The following is a 21,261-nucleotide window of genomic DNA, read 5'->3' on the forward strand; positions in this document are numbered from 1 at the left end:
CTTGAACCTAGAGTCCTTTTGACTTGATTCTGTTTGTGCAACCCGGAAGAAGACAGTCTCAGTTCAACCTTCCTCCCTGCCTCTGGGCCATTATTCACTTGCTCTCAGCGCAGTCAGAGTCATGTCTTTCGTCTTTTCAGAATACCTCGGTATTGCCAATGAAACTTCATTTCTATCCAGATGTCCCATCTTACTTATGGCTTCAGAAATCCAAAACTCCTGCCCATTAAGCAGTCCTAAACTGAGCCACCCTAGGTAGTTACTTCCCTATCTTATCCTCTAAAAAGGAACCTGTGGGAGTTCCCAATAAACAAATAGCCTGAGGTGAGAACCACTTCTTTCCCTCTGGGCAGGGTTGAGAACTCAAGGTCAGGGTTAAAAACATCCTGGAACTAGATGACAGGAGAGCAGATTCTTGTAACTTCTGAAAAATAATCTCACTGATGAGTAAGTCATTCCTCTGAAATTGTCTGTATTTCTTCTGTAATGTTCTTTCTTTTGTTCCCTGAAATCAGTCTTTACTTTTAAATATTCATTGCACTGCAATAATGTCCACTTTGCCTGTTAACTGTGACCTCTAGTTGACTACCCACCAAAAAGTCAAAATAGAAAGTAAAATTAAAAGCTCGCGTGTTAGGATTTATGGATAATCCTTGGAAGTGCCTGGCAATACTGTAAAAATGACTATACCTTTGCCTCCACTTTGAAAATAGATTTTATAAGGGAAGTGTTAATATTAGGAAACTGAAGAGGACTTTATTTATTTATTTTTCTGAAGAGGACTTTAAAACTACCAAGAAACCACTAGAAAAGAGTATACAATTAATTTGATTTATAGACTATATTATTTTTAGGAAATGGAACCATTTTGGAGAAGAATGGTGACAGCAAGAAATAATAATTAATATAATACCATTGATTAAACTGGAAGAGCTTTAAAATAAGAAATGAACTTTAAAAATAAGAATATACTTTAAGATCTCTCATTTTTAAAAAAATTATTTCTGGGGCGCCTGGGTGGCTCAGTGGGTTAAAGACTCTGCCTTTGGCTCGGGTCATGGTCCCAGGGTCCTGGGATCGAGCCCAGCATTGGGCTTTCTGCTCAGCAGGGAGCCTGATTCCCCCTCTCTCTCTGCCTGCCTCTCTGCCTGCTTGTGATCTCTGTCTGTCAAATAAATAAAAATCTTTAAAAAAAAAAATAAATTTTTTCTGCCAGAGATAATGCCGTTTGTTTTTGTCCACTGGTTCTTTAGGATGGTAAATGAGCAGCTACAGCGGTCACTTGATGATTGTCAGCACCGGCTCTCCAAGAAAAGAGGTGAACTTGAATCAGCCCAAACACAAATTAACGTACTGGAGGAAAAAATAGGTAAATGTTTTTAAATTGTGTCTTTTTTTTTTTTTTTAAGATTTTATTTATTTGACAGAGAGCACAAGCAGACGGAGCTGCAGGCAGCGGGAGAAGCAGACGACCCACTGAGCAGGGAGCCTGATGCGAGGGTTCAATCCCAGGACCTTGGGATCATGACCTAAGCCGAAGGCCGATGCTTAACCGACTGAGCCATCCAGACACCCCTAAATTTTGCTATTGCTAAACCTAATTTACTTCGTCTAACAAACATTTCTCTCTATTCATAGGTAAACTACACCTTCAGATGACTTCGCAGAGTGAAGAGGCTCATGTAATGAAAAAGACCATTGGTGTTATTGACAAAGAAAAAGACTTTCTTCAGGAGACTGTAGATGAGAAGACAGAAAAGATTGCAAACTTGCAAGAAAACTTGGTTAATAAAGTATGTGACCGTTAAATACCTTTATCTGGCATCTCAACAGAAACAATTTCATTCTCTCAAATACACAGTTCTTACCTCCCATGTACAAGTTCCTAAGACCCAAAGCCATAGCTACTAATAGGCTTAAATTTTATTTCATGCCAATAATTTGGACCTGCAAAAATTCTATTTATAGGGACACCCAAGTGGCTTAGTCAGTTAAGCATTGGACTCTTGATTTTGGGTTAGGTCATGATCTCAGTGTTGTGAGATTGAGCCCTGTGTCGGGCTCCACACTGGTTATGGACCCTGCTTGATACTGTTTTTCTCCCTCTGCCCCTGCTCCCCAGCTCTCTGGGTGCATGCACTTTCTCTCTCAAAAAAAATTCTATTGGGACTCCTGGGTGGCTCAGTTGGTTAAGCAGCTGCCTTCGGCTCAGGTCATGATCCCAGCATCCTGGGATCGAGTCCCGCATCGGGCTCCTTGCTCAGCAGGGAGCCTGCTTCTCCCTCTGCCTCTGCCTGCCATTCTGTCTGCCTGTGCTCGCTCTCTCTCCCTCTCTCTCTGACAAATAAAATCTTTAAAAAAAAAAAAAATTCTATTTATAGGGGTGCCTGGGTGGCTCAGTGGCTTAAAGTCTCTGCCTTCAGCTCAGGTCGTGATCCCAGGGCCCTGGGATCGAGCCCCATGTCTGGCTCTCTGCTCACCAGGGAGCCTGCTTCCCCATCTCTTTCTCTCTCTGTCTGCCTCTCTGCCCACTTGTGATCTCTGTCTGCCAAATAAATAAATAAATCTTAAAAAAAAAAAATCCTATCTAGAGAATGTAATTTTATCAGATATGATTATAGCAAACTCAAGAAAACAATTGAGGTTCTTCGAGTGGGTAGAAACATGCCAATATGTGAAGTACAGTTGGGACATAGAAATATTTACTTTGAAGCTTCCTTTTATAGCATAATTTACATAAATGTGATAAATTACATAAATTCAAGTAAAGACATTTTTATATGAGTGTTTTAGAATCCTATATTTTCATAATTTCTGTAGGAAAAAGCTATTGCTCAGATGAAGAAGACAGTCTCAGAGTATGAATCTTCTATGGAGTAAGTAATCAATGAAATGGCATCCAGCTTTTTTTAGAAATTTTCAGTAAGTGCAGCTTTTGTCTTTAAGTAGCAGTTTGACAATAGGAAAATTTCCTTGTTCAGTTTTGCCGGTGACAGCATCTAAGTCTATTACATGAACATGCCATCCTCTTGGATTTTCTCCCTTCCTCCATCATCAACATCTCAACAGTCAATGTCTGATTCATTATTCTTTTATGTACCTATTTGTTCTTTATTTCTACTATACTTACTCTGTTCAGACTTTAGTAGCCAGTCTGGAATTTATTCTACATCAAAACCTATCTTGAATTACAGAATTTACAGAATTTACATTTTATGTGTCATCTCTACTTAAGGCAAAAGTCACTAATGATTATTTTATATACCTTACACATTAAATAGTAGTGGGGACTTAAATATTAGATAATATTTGCCAATTCACTCTATTTTGTTTTGCTCCTAATATTTGAAAGCCTTCTACTTAAAAAGAAAAAAAAAAAGAAAGTCCTCTATTTTTACTTGACTTTGGAATTATAAATTTATTTTATGACTATTTCTAAATAATGATTGGTAGGGATCTAAAATATCTGCTTTACCTAATTTATCAGTGTCTTAATGCAGTATAGTGTCTTGTATTCTTAGTATACTTAATTCAGAGTACAACAGTTTTCTTTTAAACGATTTACAGTTTTCCAAAAAGCTTTCTTTATTATTTCCACATCCCTCGTGTTAACAGCCGGCTAAAGGAAACGTTGACTCATAGGGACCGAGAAATAAGCAGCCTCCGGCGCGAGCTTGATGCGGTTCACAAAGAACTTGATGAGGCCGGAAAATCTAAAGAAATGTCTTTTAAGGAAAACAGAAGATTACAAGATGATCTGACTACAATGGCAAGAGAAAACCAGGTATGAGCACAGTGCATAAACTTTGAGAGTTTTACAGCATATTCATTCTTTGCTAAATTTTAAAGCTCTAAATGTTTTTTCAAATTTAATGATATAGGGTGCCTGGGTGGCTCGGTGGTTAAGCGTCTGCCTTGGGCTTCTGTCATGCCCCGTACCCGCTCCCTGCTCAGGGGGAAGCCTACTTCTCCCTCTCCCACTGCTTGTGTTCTCTCGCTGTCTTTCTCTCTGTCAAATAAATAAATAAAATCTTCGATTAAATAAGTAAATAAATAAAATAAAATTTAATGATATAAATATCAGCAACATAAATAAATCTTTGAGGAGAATGGAATTTATGAGAGTATTTAAAAATGTGGTTTAGAATGCTGCTGTATATCACAGGGTGTCTAATTGATGCAGCTGTGGTCTCCTTACCCTTTTGGTCTTTGTTACAGGGAATCCTAAAGCTGAGAGCATGGTATTCTCTGTGGCAGATACCATTGTCAGCCTCACTTCCAGCATCACTCTCAGCGAAGTGCTCAGCGAAGTGCTGTGTTTTAAAGACCCATGATAGATTTTAACTTTTTATACTTCCTGCCAGCAACTTAGAGATAAACGTATAAGTAAATTAATGAATATTTTAGAATGACAGATACTGAAAAGTATTGGTTTTGTTTGTGCTGGTTTATTAAAGGATTATACCAAGAAGATGAATAATTTTCCTGTTTTAAATATTTTAAATTTTTTAAAAATTACTTTTAGTATTTAGTATACAGCGTATTGCCTATATATGAATTTTAAAAAATGTCAATCCTTGAGCATAGCTAGCTCCATAATATAAATGCCAGATACATGATCAAGCCTACTATGGAAGGTGGATGGTAATATTTGGTTAAAAAATAGAGGTCAGGAAAAACATATGAAAATAACTCTTAGAAACTGTTTTCCTTTTTCCTACTCTTATTCCCCAAATTCTAAAGGAGCTATTTGAATAGAAATAGAACTCATTAGGTGCCACATTCATTGTAGATTTATCTGTCTTCAATTTTCTGATTTATAGGAAATCTCACTGGAATTGGAAGCAGCAGTGCAAGAAAAAGAAGAAATGAAGAGTAGAGTTCATAATTACATAACTGAAGTGTCACGATGGGAGAGCTTAATGGCTGCTAAGGTGAAAAAAACATTTAGGTTGGATTTAAAACTGATACCTAAAAAATATTTTCATGTGTATTTATTCTGTCTCCTCATTTGTATATTTATTTTTTCTGTCTCCTCTCTTAGATATTAAGATATGAGAGTGGAGACCTTGCCTACTGTATTTTTCTATTTCCCCACAGATCTTAATGTAGTATGCTAATAGTGTACGCTTCCTAATTAAAACAAAAATCCCAGTGTCTGTATATGTTTATGATATGAGTATTCCAGTGGGTGACAATTACTAATTTAGAAATCATTTAATTGTGCTTAAAACCAGGAAAAAGAAAATCAAGATTTGTTAGATAGATTTCAGATGCTTCATAACCGTGCTGAAGACTGGGAGGTCAAAGCCCATCAAGCTGAGGGAGAAAGCAGCTCAGTTCGACTGGAACTTCTTTCTATTGACACAGAGAGGAGACACCTTCGAGAAAGGGTGGAGCTATTAGAAAAAGAAATTCAGGAGGTAATATATTCATTTATCTTGTGATGACATTATTTAGTAAAACAATAACATTCGAAGATACTTTAATGAAGTGAAATTGAAGCATTGATTAAGTAAGTTCAATATAATCTTTTATCAATTCTGATCATTTGTGTAGGAGCCCCATTACTTTTTTTTAAATCGTAGTAAAATAGGCATAACAACAAATTTACCATCTTAACCGGTTTTAAGAGTACAGTTCTTTGGCAATTAGTACATTCACATTGTTAGGCAACTGTCATGACCATCTCCAGAACTTTTTCATCTTCCCTGACTGAAACTCTGTACCCATTAAGCACTAACTCCCCATTCCTTATGCCCCACCTCTGCCCCCACCCCCCACCCTGCCCTCCCTCCCCATCTCAGCCCCTGGCAAGCATCCTCCTTTCTTTCTCTATGAATCTGGCTTCTCTTTATACCTCATATAAGTGGAATCATACAGTATTTGTCTTTCTGCGACTGGCTTATTTCACTTAGACTTAAGGTTCACTTAGCCTCAAGGTTCACGTATGTTGTAGCATGTATCCAAATTTCATTTCTTTTTAAGGCTGAATAATATGCCATTGTGTATATACCTCACATTTTCTTTACCCATTCATCTGTCATTGGATGTTTCATTTGTTTTCCTCTGTGGCCGCCAGGAATAATGCTGCCTTGAACGTGAATGTACAGTAAAGTCAAGTCCTTGCTTTCAGTTCTTTAGGATATACCTGGCAGTCGAATTGCTGAATCATGGTAAATTTTATGTTTGATTTTTTTTCAGGAATTGCCATACTTTTTTCCTTAAGGAAAACTATAACAAACATAAAAATATGAAAGTGGCTTTGGAATTTGGTAATGGATATAAGCCGAAGGAATTTTGAGGTGCTTGATCGGAAAAGCCCAGATTGCTTTGAAAAACTTGTTGGTAGAAAGATTCATGTTAGAGGGGATTCTAGTAAGGGCTCAGAAAAAAGAAAGACAAGCTATTGACACAACTTCTGTCATTTACAAAATACATAAATTTTCAAGAACAGAATTTTTCCAGAAATCTTAATGTTTCTTCTAGTGAGATCATAGATGAGATCATGTTATTGGACACTGAAAGAAAGGTGATCCTTGTTATAAAATGGCAGAGAATTTGGCTTAATTAATCATGGTCTACTCTTGGGAGGAAAGTAGAACTTTTTTTTCTTTTAGATTTTTTTTTTTTTTTTGAGAGAGTGAGCACAAGCAGGGGAGAAGCAGATATACACATTGTATATATATGTGTGTACACTAACACACACACACAATGAAATATTACTCAGCCATAAAAAAGAATGAATCTTTTCATTCTTGCTGTTTACAACAACATGGATGGGTCTAAAGGGTATAATGCTAAGCAAAATGAGAAAGAAAAAATACCATATGATTTCACTCAAATGTGGAATTTAAAAAATAAAACAAATGAACAAAGACAAAAGAGACAAACCAAGAAACAGACTCTTAACTCTAAAGAACAAACTGATGGTCACCAGAGGGGAGGTGGGGGGTGCTGTGAAACAGGTGAAGGGGATTTAGAGTACACTTACCATGATGAGCACTGAGTGATATACAGAAGTGTTGGGTTACTATATTGTACATCTGAAACTAATAAAACACTGAATGTTAAGTATACTAGACTTAAAATTCAGGGGGAAAAGAAACCAGGTCTTGATGATTTGGAAAATTCATAGCCTATCCAGACAGTGTGCTTTGGAGACAGGACCAAGTGTGGCTCCACAGTCTCTTTGTGAACAGATTAGGTATGTGACTCATGTAGCCAGTCAGTCATCTCAGTAGAAATACTGCCAGCTTGTACTGACAGGGACAGAAACAAGGTGAAATGAAGGAAGGCTGTTGAACATCTGGGATCCTACCCAGCAGAAAATAGGCTGGTAGAGTTACTTAGCTACAAATATGTGTTCTCCCTAGAGAAAAATGAAGAATGTCTCTGGAGGCAGCTCAGGACCAGCCTGGCTGCCAAGAGCAGCTCAAGGCTGGTGGTACTGCGATTGTCACCACAGCCCCAGGGGATGTTACCTCCTTGGTTCCAGAGTGCAGGGCCGCTGACCCTGAGGGCCAAGAGGATGGGGCTATAGCTGAGGGTCAAAAAGGTGGGGCCACTCTAGCAGGCCCAGAAGACAGACCACTGGGCACAGATAATTATTCTTAGGCCTTAAAACCGAATGGAATTTCCCTTGCTTGGTTGCAAACTTACTTTGAACTAGTAACCCTTTCATTCCTTCTATTTTCTCCCATTCAGGGTGGGCATGTCTAGTCTCTGTTTCGCTATTGTCTTTGGAAGCAAGTAACTTGTTTACTAGTGTCACAGATCTCAGGAGGGAGAGTAGTTTGGTGCCTGGATGGACCATACCCAGAATCTTACCCATATCTGATTTAGATGATGCTTAAATGAAACTTTAGACTTAGAATTGATGCTGGAGTGTTGGGATGGAGTGAATGTATTTTGCACAAAGGAAGGACAAGAACTTGGGGGACATAAAGGGTGGATAGAATGAGGGGCCTTAAGTTATGTTGAAATCCTATACCCCAGCACCTGTGAATATGACCTTATTTGGAAATAGGGTTTTTGCATGTATGATCAGGGTAAGATGAGATCATACTGGGCTAGGGCAGGCCATAATCCAGTGACTGGTGACCTTTTTAAGAGAAACCCGGAGCAGAAGATATAAGGGAAAACACCAGATGAAGACAGAGGCAGAGACTGGAGTGAAGTGTCCACAAGGCAAGAACACCAAGGACTGCTGGCGGCCACCAGCAGTTGGGAGGGAGGCATGGATAGATTCTCTCTCAGAACCTGCAGAAGCAGCCAGCTCTGCTAACGGCTAGATTTCAGACTCGTAACCTTCCGAATCGTGACAAGAAATTTCTGTTGTTTTAAACCACCCAGTAATTTACAGTGATTGGTGACAGCAGGGCTAGGAACTACCCTGTCTCTCTGAGTTTTTCTATTAAGAATATAATAACTGAAGGAAAGCTTTTCAACCTTCAGAAAAATGCTCAGAAGAAACTATTCTTTAATTTTTTTGTTCTATGTCATTGTTCATGTTTTTATGTGCTATATAAAACTGACTTTTACATATTTATATTTCATTTTGGGGAACTTTGATTTTCAATTCATTAACTTGGAAAATCCACATATTTACTTTTCTCCAATTACTGGAATTTATTAAATCTTCACAGCACAGTTAGATTTTTAATGTCAGTTTCTTTTCTTAGTAGCTATTAAAATAATTTTATTTTTCAAGTATGGAATTCTTATTAAAGTCTAGAGTAGAGTTTATATCAATTTGTATTTATCACTCAATTTAAATTGAGAAACTTAAAATGTGGACTATTCTAGAAAAAAATCTATATCAGTATTTCAAACTTTATAATTTCAGTTATTAAAATCTTATAAAGTTGTGTATTACTGTTAGGTTGAATTAAATTTAAATACAACTTCAGGTATTTCGTTTTAAAGCAAACTCCATTTTGAAATTTAAAATTTAAAGACATCTGAGAAGTGAGAAGTATATATGTTACTTTTTCTTGTAAGGGTGTTGTAACAATTTATAAAGATAAAATTTAACCTAACTTCAAAGATACCTCTTGTTCACCCTAAAACAATAATTTTCATCTTTGCATCTTCCAAATATATACATGAGGTACTTAGGTACTGTGATTAATAAGTACATACAATTCATTTAGTTAAGCATTAAATAGGCCATCTTTAAATAGCAGACAGCTTCCTGAGAGTATGTTAAAATATGCAAAAATTGGCTCTTATGTTTCCATAAAGGGGGGTCATGGCTGCACAGACTCAAGCCTTTAAAATTATTGGGTTATTTTAACTTTTTACCAGTTTCTTTTTCTACTTTCAGCACATAAATGCACACCATGCTTATGAATCTCAGATCTCATCAATGGCCAAAGCCATGTCCAGATTAGAAGAAGAGCTGAGACATCAGGAAGATGCAAAAGCAGCAGTGTTGAATGATTTGTCGTCTCTCAGAGAACTTTGCATTAAGCTTGATTCAGGCAAAGACATTATGACCCAACAACTGAATTCCAAAAGCCTGGAGTTAGAGAGGGTAAGATCTTAAAAGATACTGTTTTGTAGCACATTATTTTATTGAGCCCTCCTCTCACTGTTTTACTTCATCAGGCACTGCCCAATATATTTGTTCCCCTTAAAGGAGTTACATTTGACTACGGGATTCTGACAACTAGATTCTTTGCCAGGATTTTTCTGGCAAACATGGTGATGAAATTAGGTGCTTTCCATTTTGGAGTAGATGGGTATTTAGGAAAACAGGAGTATTCTTATTACAGAATAGGAGTATATCTCAGTACATTTCTTCTCTCTGTTTGAAGGTAAGATTTAAATGAAGGATTGAGCAATTAATTCATTGCTTCCTAAATGGAGTAGTTTTTTCTGATAAAAATCCCAAGACATTTAGGGGTGTCTGGATGGGCTCAGTTGGTTAAGTGACTGCCTTCGGCTCAGGTCATGATCTCTGAGTCCTGGAACTGAGCCCGCCAGTTGGGTTCCTGCTCAGCGGGGAGTCGGCTTCTTCCTCTCCCGTTGCCCCCACCTCCTCATACACACAAGTGTGTGCGTTCTCTCCCTCTCTCTCAAATAAATAAATAAGATCTTTAAAAAAAATCCCAAGGTATTTAAGTCTTACTTAATTTTAAAAGTTTTGTTACCTGGAACTTCCCATTCTCAAACTGAGGCAATACTTTAAACAACCCAGCATGTTTCCAATTTTCATAAATTTAGTAGTATCTTTATTTTCAGGTACTGAGAAGCTCCAATGCTGACTCGACTGTGTAGTCAGAGTATACATAATAGATCAGAAGGGCTTCCTTGCTGATAAGATTGGCCGCATTTTAGGATTTTTATGTTAATGACCCTCTCTTGCCAAGGTAGTGTGAGTAAAAACTATTTGAGGGCTGGAATAGGTCTTGTAGCAAATAAGCCCTTACTGAAAATAGCAAAAATTATCTTGAAAATAAGATGATTTTCTTACACTGAAAAAAAAGTGGTTCAAAATCCTTAAGTGGGGCGCCTGGGTGGCTCAGTGGGTTAAGCCACTGCCTTCGGCTCAGGTCATGATCCCAGGGTCCTGGGATCGAGTCCCGTATCGGGCTCTCTGCTCAGCAGGGAGCCTGCTTCCCTTCCTCTCTCTCTCTGCCTGCCTCTCTGCCTACTTGTGATCTCTGTCTGTCAAATAAATAAATAAAATCTTTAAAAAAAAAAATCCTTAAGTGGTACCCAAAATAAACAACTGATGGGTATATAGCTCTGCAAATAATTTTTCAGAATAAGCCTAAAATTGTACTGAAGTAGTCTTCATTTGTTTTCCCTGTAGGTTTTGGCGGAATTAGAAAATGTGAAATCAGAAGCAGAACTATTAAAAAAACAGCTGTCAAGTGAGAGACATACAATTAAAAACCTTGAATCATTGTTGGCTACAAATAGAGATAAGGAATTTCATTCTCATTTAACATCCCATGAGAAGGATACAGAAATTCAGCTGCTTAAAGAGAAGTTAACCCTTTCAGAAAGCAAATTGTAAGTGGCATAAATCAACCTATATAAAGAAAACAGCTTGTCAAAAATAATTTTTCAGTTTTTGGTGGGAGAGGGGGATGGGAGCATGTAAGGCGGTATAAAACCAAAATATATTACTTACATAATGGCTGCTTTAGGGAATTCAGGGATTTAGTTCAGGAGAAACGTTGTGTTTGGAAATGTAGATTTGTCTGTCTTCACCAGAGATGGTACCTATGGAAGGTAATGAGTGAACTCTAGAAAAATTTCTAAATTTGAGGCACAAAGAGGAGTCCGTAAAGGAGAAAGCATTGCAAGATGGGGAGAGCCATCTATGTCTCTTGCTGTGGACTAGGAAAAGATTTCAAAAAGGCTGTGTGTTACTACCTTTTTGGAGATTGATGATAGTGTCTTTTAGATAGTCAGGTTTGGACATGCTTGATGAAAGAGGGGAAGAAACCCAGAGTGGATAGTACAAGTAGAACAGTTTTAAAAGGAGTTAGAAGTATTTTCTCTTTCGGGAGAAAGAGTGGCTCAGTCAGTTAAGTGTGGCTCAGGTCATGATCCCAGGGTCCTGGGATTGAGTCCCATGTCAGGCTCTCTGTTCGGCTGTGACCCTGCTTCTCCCTCTGCTGGCTGCTCTGCCTGCTTGTGCTCTTTCTCTGTCAAATAAATAAATAAAATCTTCTTTTAAAAAAGGAAAAGAGGGGCGCCTGGGTGGCTCAGTGGGTTAAAGCCTCTGCCTTCAGCTCAGGTCATGGTCTCAGGGTCCTGGGATCGAGCCCCGCATCATGCTCTCTGCTCAGCAGGGAGCCTGCTTCCTCCTCTCTCTCTCTCTGCCTGCCTCTCTGCCTACATGTGATTTCTGTCTGTCAAACAAATGAATAAAACCTTTAAAAAAAAAAAAAGAAAAAAAAATATTTATCTTTCTGAGGCAGGAGTCTAAAAAGAGTCAACAAAGATGCTTTACATCTTGATGTTATAATTCATGTCTTGTTCAAATTTGTATTTCCACCATTGCTGCAGTGCCCAGCACATACTGGAAGCTCAGTTTAAATGTTTGTTAAAGGGGCGCCTGGGTGGCTCAGTCGTTAAGCATCTGTCTTTGGCTCAAGTCATGATCCCAGGGTCCTGGGATCAAGCCCCGCATTGAGCCCCACATCGAGCCCCACATTGGGCTCCCTGATCAGCGGGAAGCCTGCTTCTCCCTCACCCACTCCCCCTGCTTGTGTCTCTCTCTTGCTGTGTCTCTCTCTGTCAAATAAATAAAATCTTTTTCTAAAAAAAGTTTATTAAATAAATAAGATGAATGAATGAATAAAAAGGAAAACTTAGTACTAGAAGCTCCTGAAGGAAAAGAAAAACTTATGAAGTTGAGAAAATTTGTGTTAAAAAATCTTGTTCTTTTCTTTTTCTGTCCTTAAGTATCACCTCTTTTGTATTTATTAATAACAAAAACAAAAATCCATAGCACTTGACTAAAAAACAACACATTTGTTATTTATATCTTTGATTTTTAAAATTTGTTTTTAAGAACTAGTCAAGGCCGAGAAAACACCATGCTTCGGGCTAAAGTGACACAATTACAAACCGATCATGATGCTCTGAAAAGGCAGATTTCAACTGAAAGATACGAACGGTAAGAAAAAATTCTTAGCACTGAGCAGTATTTTTATTTATTCCCTGTCCTATTTCAAAAAGGATTTAATATGGCTTAAAAATAGACAACTTCCTTTTAGTATTCATACAAAAATAAATTTCTTCTGCTATTTATTCCTAGAAAGGCATCGTGTTGTGGCAGATAATATCCTTATGGTAAATAAAGTAGCAAGTATTGTCTCAATGTTTTCTATAGGATTTCTCAGGGCAAAGTTAGGGCATTATTTGAAAGAGTATAGATAGGGAATCAGCAAGCTAGTAAAGATTCTACAAGAACCCAGACAATATGGTCCAATAGGAATCTCTAAATATAGGTCATCACAAGAGTGATGATGATCATAAGAACAATGGATAAGGGATGCTTGGGTGGTTCAGTCCATTTAGTGTCTGCCTTCAGCTCAGGTCATGATCCCAGGGTCCTGGGATTGAGTCCCACATCGGGCTCCATGCTCAGCAGGGAGTCAGCTTCTCGATCTGCCTGCTGCTCCCCCTGCTTGTGGTCTCTCTCTCGCTCCCTGACAAATAAGTAAATAAAATCTTTAAAAAAAAAAAAAAACAATTGATAAATATGTGCCAGATACCATATACCAATAATCTATTATTATGCCTATATTAGAGGAAACCAAAGTCACACAAATAGTAAATGGTGGAGCCAAAACTAAAATCAAGGTAGATCTTGTACATCTGAAACTAACATAGGTATGTTAATTTTACTTGAATTAAAAAAAAATATATATAATGGGGTGCCTAGTTGGCTCTGTCAGTTAAACATCTGACTCTTGATCTCAGCTCAGATCTTGATCTCAGTGTTATGAGTTCAAGCCCTGCACTGGGCTCCATACTGGGCGTGGAGACTACTTTAAATTAATTAATTCATCTTACAGTTAATTAATTAAAATGAAGGAAAGACAGATCCAATTTTATATCCCATGCTCTTATAAACAATATATTCCCTATAGCTTAGTAATTTTCGTACTCACTTATATTTTAGTTCATTTGCTTTGTTACGTTGAAAACTTGAATCCCCAAATGTTACAAAGAGAAATGACACCTGCTTTCACAGCTAAAATCAAAATCTAATTTGCGAATCACTTGTCAAGTTACCTTTCTTCTGTTACTCTTTCTTGATATGTTAATACCATAGACATCAACATTCCTGAGATTTCTTTCTCAAATAGTTGGTTATATTGCTTATCAGGTCAATTTTTTGAGTTCTCTTATTATCCATTAGCATCAGAACTTTGAGTGAGGTGCTCTTTGGAGTATAGACAAAATTTGCTAGGAAATCAATATTTATGATTTCAAAGAGAAATGAAGCCTGAGAAATGAAGAAATGCATCAGTGTCATAAAAGCAGTGTTACTAATTTCTTGTAATTGGCAAGGTGTAGTTTCTTTTTTTTTTTTTAAGATTTTTTTAATTTATTTATTTTACAGACAGATCACAAGTAGGCACAGAGGCAGGCAGAGAGAGAGAGGAAGGGAAGCAGGCTCCCCACTGAGCAGAGAGCCCGATGCAGGGGCTTGATCCCAGGACCCTGGGATCATGACCTGAGCGGAAGGGAGAGGCTTTAACCCACTGAGCCACCCAGGCACCCCAAGATGTAGTTTCTTAATGTGCTAAACTGTACATGCATGATGATTTCCATTTCCTAATGATGATAATTCTCTTAAAATCAAGGGCCCTTAATCAAGCCCTCTTTTACCTAGGGTTATAAGACCCCATTAATTCTTCTTTTTCCGTTGCCCCTAGTCCTCAAAGAAACCTTGGCTGGCATGACCATGTCTCTTTTTCCTTGCCATCCAACTAGATTATACATTTGTACACCACCCCAAGGAACACTATTGGTTCTTGGGGGAAGAGAGAGTGGGACCAAAAAAACTTTAGGTATTACAATGATTTATAGCCCTGTAAAGGGACTCAGTACATAAATAGTGTATCTACATGTTGAAATTTCATAGGGAGAGGTAGAAAATTTGGAGGGAGGGAATATCTTAAAAAGTTTCTTTAGGGGGTTAATAATGAAAAAAAGTTTGTGAAACACCCAACTAGGTAGAAATCCTGGATACTGAAGATATCTGATAAGGCAGAAAGTCTAGGCCAGAGATTGAATAGTGCACAAAAGAGGTAGCCACACAGTTACCATGCTTTGTGGGGCTGACTTGGACTCTAGCATAACAGAGAAAATAGTGATTTCACTTCTAACATTTGGGAGTTGTTAGGAAGGAGGAGGCTAGGTTTATGTGCAAGAGGAGGTGGGAAAGGATGGGGGGAGAGAGGAGGGAACCAGCCACCTTTGAAAACCTCTATTCAGTGAGGCTTTGAACAGTCTCTTATGGTACATATTACTGTAATTGAAATCTTTTATTCACTACTTAAAGATTATATAAGGATGCAGGATTTAAATTTAACAGAAATACTCATTAATTGAGAAGTTATTTAGTCACCAAGTAACAATAACAGCAGCTTATATTTGTATTCCACTTTCTGCTATAATCTCTTACTTGTTCTTTACTGACAGAGAACGAGCAATCCAGGAGATGCGTCGCCATGGTCTTCCCACGCCACCCCTTTGTTCTACTTTAAAGTCTCCTTTACATTCTCCTGAACATATAAACTGTTAATTACCAGAAGGTATGTATGTAACACCAAGGAGAGGCAAAACTAATCTGTAGTTTTGAACATTCAGGAAGTAGTTTTCAGCTTCGGGGAAGGGGAAATTGCCTATAGCCGTGGTCAGGGGAACTTTGTGAAGTAATGGAATGTTCTGTGTTTTGGTGATGGTTACGTGCGTATATATGATTGTAAAAATTCAGTGACCTGAAGAGTAGCAGTTCATGCATTTTATTGTATGTAAATTGTACCTTATTTAAAAAAAAGAAGACATCCACAATAGAAAACTAAATGACAGTATGAGATATCACATGGTAATATTGGATGAAGTGCCAAATTCAAGGTACAGATAATAGGTGGTAAAATTGTAGACGAAGATGTACAAATAGGAATGCACATGGCGGGGCGCCTGGGTGGCTCAGTGGGTTAAGCCTCTGCCTTTGGCTCAGGTCATGATCTCAGGGTCCTGGGATCGAGCCCCACATCCGCTGTCTGCTCAGCGGGGAGCCTGCTTCCCCCTCTCTCTCTGCCTGTCTCTCTGCCTACTTGTGATCTCTATCTGTGTGTGTTAAATAAATAAATAAAATCTTAAATAAAAATAAAGTTAAAAAAATAAAAGGAATGCATGTGGCACAGTAGACTCAATCTGACAGGATTGACAGGTTGTTGGGAGGTGATGAGGGAAGAAGGCATGGAAGGTAGAGTGGGGCATACAGGATATATTGAATGTGAGGCAAAATTAGAGATTGTATGTAGTCTTGGTTCTGTGAGTCAGGGGGAGCCATTGAAGGTCCTTGTGTGTATAGGATGAATACAAGGGAGGGATTAAGATGAAAAAGTGTTCAGGGCGCCTAGGTGGCTCAGTGGGTTAAGCGGCTGCCTTCAGCTCAGGTCATGATCTCAGGGTCCTGGGTTCGAGCCCCACATCCATCTGTCTACTCAGCGGAGAGCCTGCTTCTCCCTCTTCCTCTGCCTGCCACTTTGCGTACTTGTGCCCTCTCTCTCTGTCAAATAAATAAAATCTTTAAGCGCGCGCACACATACACACACACACACACTGCAGTCTTTAAAAAAAAAAAAAACTTCCTGGTGGATCAACTTCATAACTATATTTGAACCATATTGAGGAGGGTGAAAATCGGAGGCAGGAAGACCAGAAAGAAGTTTGAAATGAAGAATATACTCAGTTAAGGATCTGTATAATACTACTGAAAGCTGGGACAGATTTTTAAAAACAAATTGTAATATATATATACAGAAAAGTACCATATTCTCGTATACAGCTCAGTGAGTTTTTACAGATAGAACACACCTGTGTATAACCTACACCCAGATCAAGAAACAAAAGCTTTCTCTCTCCGGCTGTCTCCTGATCGTAAGCCCTGCTCCAGAAATAACTGTCCCAACTATTAAAAATGGAGATTTCTTTTGCCTGTTTTTGGACATATCATACATTTCTGACTGACTTTTCTTCCACAGTATATTTGTGAGATTCGTCCATACTGTTGTACGTACTTGCAGACTGTTCAGTCTTGCTACTGCATTGCGTGTACTCCTTCCATTGTTGATGGGCCTTTGGTCATCTCCAGTTTGCACTCTTACAGAGTTATGATGAACATTCTAGTACCTGTAGGTGGACAGACATGTGCATTTCCTTTGGGTATACTCTCAGGACTGAGGTTGGTGGGTCACTGGACATGCACGTGTTCAAACTTAAGTAGCTACAGCACAGTGGGTGTAAAGAGGTAGGATACGTTGGACAGAGGAAGGGCCAAAGGGATATGCTGATTCACTGGAGAGGGAATGAATGGGAAAGAAGGCTGTCAGACCCAGCACTTGAGAGGTAGGTGACTGTGAAAAATGCGCGCTCCCTGACGGATATAGTAGAATCAGTCTTTTTAAAAAGTATGTATTTCTTTGCCTTTTTAAATACAAGTATGTAGAAGATAATTAAGCATTTCCTCGATGACTCCGAATCCTCATTATAAACGTTAATTATATACTATGCTTTAACATATTGATGCCCCCGGGGCTTATTGGAATTTGTAGAACTTAGGTTTAAATGGTGCCTGATTGCTGTGCTTTCGCTTTTGTGTTTGTTTGTTTGATTAAAATGTGTATTTTCCTCTTTAACTTTGAAGACCACTTCTCAAAGCTCTGTGTTCTCAGAGCTTCAGACCTGTTGTATTAATGAGTGTGATTAGATGGGATGAAGCATCTCCTTGTAAAGCCTTGTAACAGTTGTGACACATGCATTTTCTCATACTAGATTCACAGCATTTTAGACCAGGGATTGGCAACCTAAGGTCTGTGAGACAAGTGTACTCCACTGCTTATTTTTGTAAATTTAGCTTTATTGGAGCATAGGCACACCTGTTTTTACATACTGTGTTAAGACTGGCTTTTTTGTAGTGGCTGAACTGAGTAGTTGTGACAGAGACCCTGTGGCCCGCAAATCTAAAATATTTACTACCTGACCTTTCACATCCTGTGGACTCTGGAAAACACTGCTGTATACCCGTGAGATAGTAGAATGAAAAAAACAAATAATTCTCAAGTTTTATGAAAATAAGTTTTACCTTATAGACCCCTAAAAAGGGTCTTGGGAGCTACTAGAGAACCTCAGATTCTACTTTAAGGATCACAGAGAACATATTGGATTTCAGTCGTCTCTAAAGCTGTGATGAGTTAGAAAACTTTTTTTGTTTTGTTTTAAAGATTTTTTATTTTTAAGTAATCTCTACACCCAACATGGGGCTCAAACTCACAACCCCGAGAGAAAGAGTCACCAGTTCCACCAACTGAGCCAGCCAAGCATCCCAAAGTTTTTAATTGTGGTAAAATATATATAACATGAACTTTGCCATCTTAACTGTTTTGAAAGTGTACAACTCAGCGACATTAAATTCGCAGTGTTGTACAGCCACCACTGTATTGTTTCCACTATTTCCAAAACTTTTTTCATCATCCCAGACAGAAACTCTGTATCTATTAGATAATAACTCTCCAGTCCCTTGACACTACTTCCCCAGGCCCTGGAAATCTCTAATACCCTTTTCTGTCTCTATGGATTTGCCTATTCTGGATTTTCATCTAAGTGAAATCATACTGTATTTGCCCATTTGTGTTGTGCTTGTTCCACTTAGGATCATGTTTTCAAGGTTCATCTATTTTGTAGCATGTGTTAGAACTCGATTCTTTTTTATTTTATTTCTTTATTTTTTTAGATTTTATTCATTTATGATAGAGAGAGATAGCGAGAGAAGGAACACAAGCAGGGGGAGCAGCAGGCAGAGGGAGAAGTAGACTTCCCACTGAGCAGGGAGCCAGACATGGGGCTTGATCCCAGGATGCTGGGATCATGACCCAAGCCGGAGGCAGGCACTTAATGACTGAGCCATCCAGGCACTCCTTGATTCTTTTTTTTTTTTTTAATTTCTTTTAAATTAACACATAATGTATTATTAGCCCCAGCGGTACAGGTCTGTGAATCTCCAGGTTTACACACTTCACAGCACTCACCATAGCACATACCCTCCCCAATGTCCATAACCCCACCCCCCTCTCCCTACCCGCCCCCCATCCCTGCAACTCTCAGCCCTTGATTCTTTTTAGTGGTTCAATAATATTCCTTTCTGTGCTTATGCCACATGTTGTTTATCCACTCTTCAGTTGATGGGCACCTGGGTTTTCATCTCCTAGCTATTGTGAATAATGCTGCTACGAACACTGGTTTATAGTATCTGTTTTATTCCTGTTTTCAAATCTTTTGGGAGTACCTAAGAAGAGAGTTTCTGGGTCATATGGTAATTCTGTGTTTAAATAATATATCCTCACTGAAAACATAAACTACGAAAATATAAAGGAAACCAAGATCACTTTTTTAAACATTTTTTTTATTGTGACAATATGCATAACATCAAATATATCATTCTAACCATTTTGTTTTTTAAAGATTTATTTATTTGACAGAAATCACAAGGAGGCAGAGAGGCAGGCAGAGAGAGAGGAGGAAGCAGGCTCCCTGCTGAGCAGAGAGCCCAATGCGGGTCTCAATCCCACTGGGATCATGACCTGAGCCGAAGGCAGAGGCTTTAACCCACTGAGCCACCCAGGTGCCCCTCATTCTAACCATTTTTAAGTATACATTTTTTTGGCAGTTAATACATTCACATTATTATGCAAAAATAATGTCCGCTCTTCATCTCCAGAACTTTTTTATCTTCTTCTACTGGAACTCTACTCATTAAACACTAACTCCCCATCCCTCCCTCCCCTCAGCTCTTGGCAACCACCGTTACAAATTTCTGTCTCTTACATGAAAAAGTGCTCCACAACACTTGGCATCAGGAAAATAAAAATCAAAACCACAATGAGGGCCCCTGGGTGGCTCAGTGGGTTAGGCTGCTGCCTTCAGCTCAGGTCATGATCTCAGGGTCCTGGGATCGAGGCCCGCATCGGGCTCTCTGCTCAGCAGGGAGCCTGCTTCCCTCTCTCTCTCTCTCTGCCTGCCTCTCCATCTACTTGTGATCTCTCTCTGTCAAATAAATAAATAAAATCTTTAAAAAAAAAAAAAAAACACAATGAGATACCACCTCACACTAGTCAAAATGGCTAAAATTAATAAGTCAGGAAATGACAGATGCTGGCGAGGATGCGGAGAAAGGGGAACCCTCCTACACTGTTGGTGGGAATGCAAGCTGGAGCAACCACTCTGGAAAACAGCATGGAGGTTCCTCAAAATGTTGAAAATAGAACTACCCTATGACCCAGCAATTGCACTACTGGGTATTTACCCTAAAGATACAAAAGTAATGATCTGAAGGGGCAGATGCACCTGAAGGTTTATAGCAGCAATGTCCACAATAGCCAAACTATGGCAAGAACCTAGTTGTCCACCAACAGATGAATGATAAAGAAGATGTGGTATATCTTATATATGTGGATAAAGAAGATGTGGTATATATAATACAATGGAATACTACGCAGCCATCAAAAGAAGTGAAATCTTGCCATTTGCGATGACATGGATGGAACTAGAGGTTATTATGCTGAGCGAAATAAGTCAATCAGAGGAAGACAATTATCATATGATCTCCCTAATATGAGGAAGTTGAAAGGCAACGTGGGTGGGGGGCGGTCCGGGAAGTAGGGAAGGAAAAATGAAACAAGATGGGATCGGGAGGGAGACAAACCATAAGAGACTCTTAATCTCACAAAACAAACTGAGGGTTACTAGAGGGAGGGGGGTAGGGAGAGGGTGGTTGGGTTATGGACATTGGGGAACGTATGTGCTATGGTGAGTGCTGTGAAGTGTGTAAACCTGGCAATTCACAGACCTGTACCCCTGGGGCTGATAATACATTATATGTTAATAAAAAATTTTAAAAATAAAAATAAAACAAATTTCTGTCTCTATGAATTTGACTACTCTATTTACCTCATATAATTGGAATCCTACAACATTTTTCCTTTCTGTGACTTACAGTGTTTTCAAGGTTTATCTAAGTTGTGTCAGAATTTCCTCCTTTTTTGAGGCTGAACAATATTCTCTTGTATGAGTACACCATGTTTTGTTTATCCATTCATGAGTTGATAGATACTTCAGTTGTTCCTGTCTTTTGACTGTTGTGAAAATGAACATACAAATCAAAATCAGTTTTAATCCTACAACGCAGAGAAATTAGCAATTAACATTTTGGTATATACTTCTTGTATTCGATGTATAATAAATATACACACATGTTCACAGGCATACAATTCTAATAGAGATCTGACTTGAAATAGTTTTTATCCTGTTTTTTTGTTTTGTTTTGTTCTTTGGGGTTTTTCCCCTTAATAAATTGTTGAGAGCATCTACTCTTATCATAAAAAGTATTTTCAAAAATGCCATTTTAAAATCATCTAACAGGGGTGCCTGGGTGGCTCAGTGGGTTAAAGCCTCTGCCTTCGGGTCATGATCCCAGGGTCCTGGGATTGAGCCCCG

The 21,261-nt window shown here is 38.5% G+C and overlaps 1 protein-coding gene across 2 annotated transcripts in view; it reads left to right on the forward strand.

Moving 5' to 3' along the window:
- CEP135 (centrosomal protein 135) overlaps positions 1–21,261 on the forward strand; it is an 82,124-nt gene that overhangs the window by 58,285 nt on the left and 2,578 nt on the right. For both annotated transcript variants that reach the window (XM_047719359.1, XM_047719360.1), the window contains exons 16-25: positions 1,254–1,369; positions 1,639–1,793; positions 2,821–2,876; positions 3,616–3,784; positions 4,824–4,934; positions 5,238–5,423; positions 9,329–9,538; positions 10,823–11,025; positions 12,539–12,643; positions 15,184–15,296. In XM_047719359.1, coding sequence (XP_047575315.1) covers positions 1,254–1,369; positions 1,639–1,793; positions 2,821–2,876; positions 3,616–3,784; positions 4,824–4,934; positions 5,238–5,423; positions 9,329–9,538; positions 10,823–11,025; positions 12,539–12,643; positions 15,184–15,286 — 1,414 coding nt within the window. In that variant the 3' untranslated portion in view covers positions 15,287–15,296. The remainder of the gene's footprint in view (positions 1–1,253; positions 1,370–1,638; positions 1,794–2,820; positions 2,877–3,615; positions 3,785–4,823; positions 4,935–5,237; positions 5,424–9,328; positions 9,539–10,822; positions 11,026–12,538; positions 12,644–15,183; positions 15,297–21,261) is intronic.

The sequence above is a fragment of the Lutra lutra genome, chromosome 2 (genome assembly GCF_902655055.1).
Source record: "Lutra lutra chromosome 2, mLutLut1.2, whole genome shotgun sequence".
In the NCBI taxonomy this organism is placed as follows: domain Eukaryota; kingdom Metazoa; phylum Chordata; class Mammalia; order Carnivora; family Mustelidae; genus Lutra; species Lutra lutra.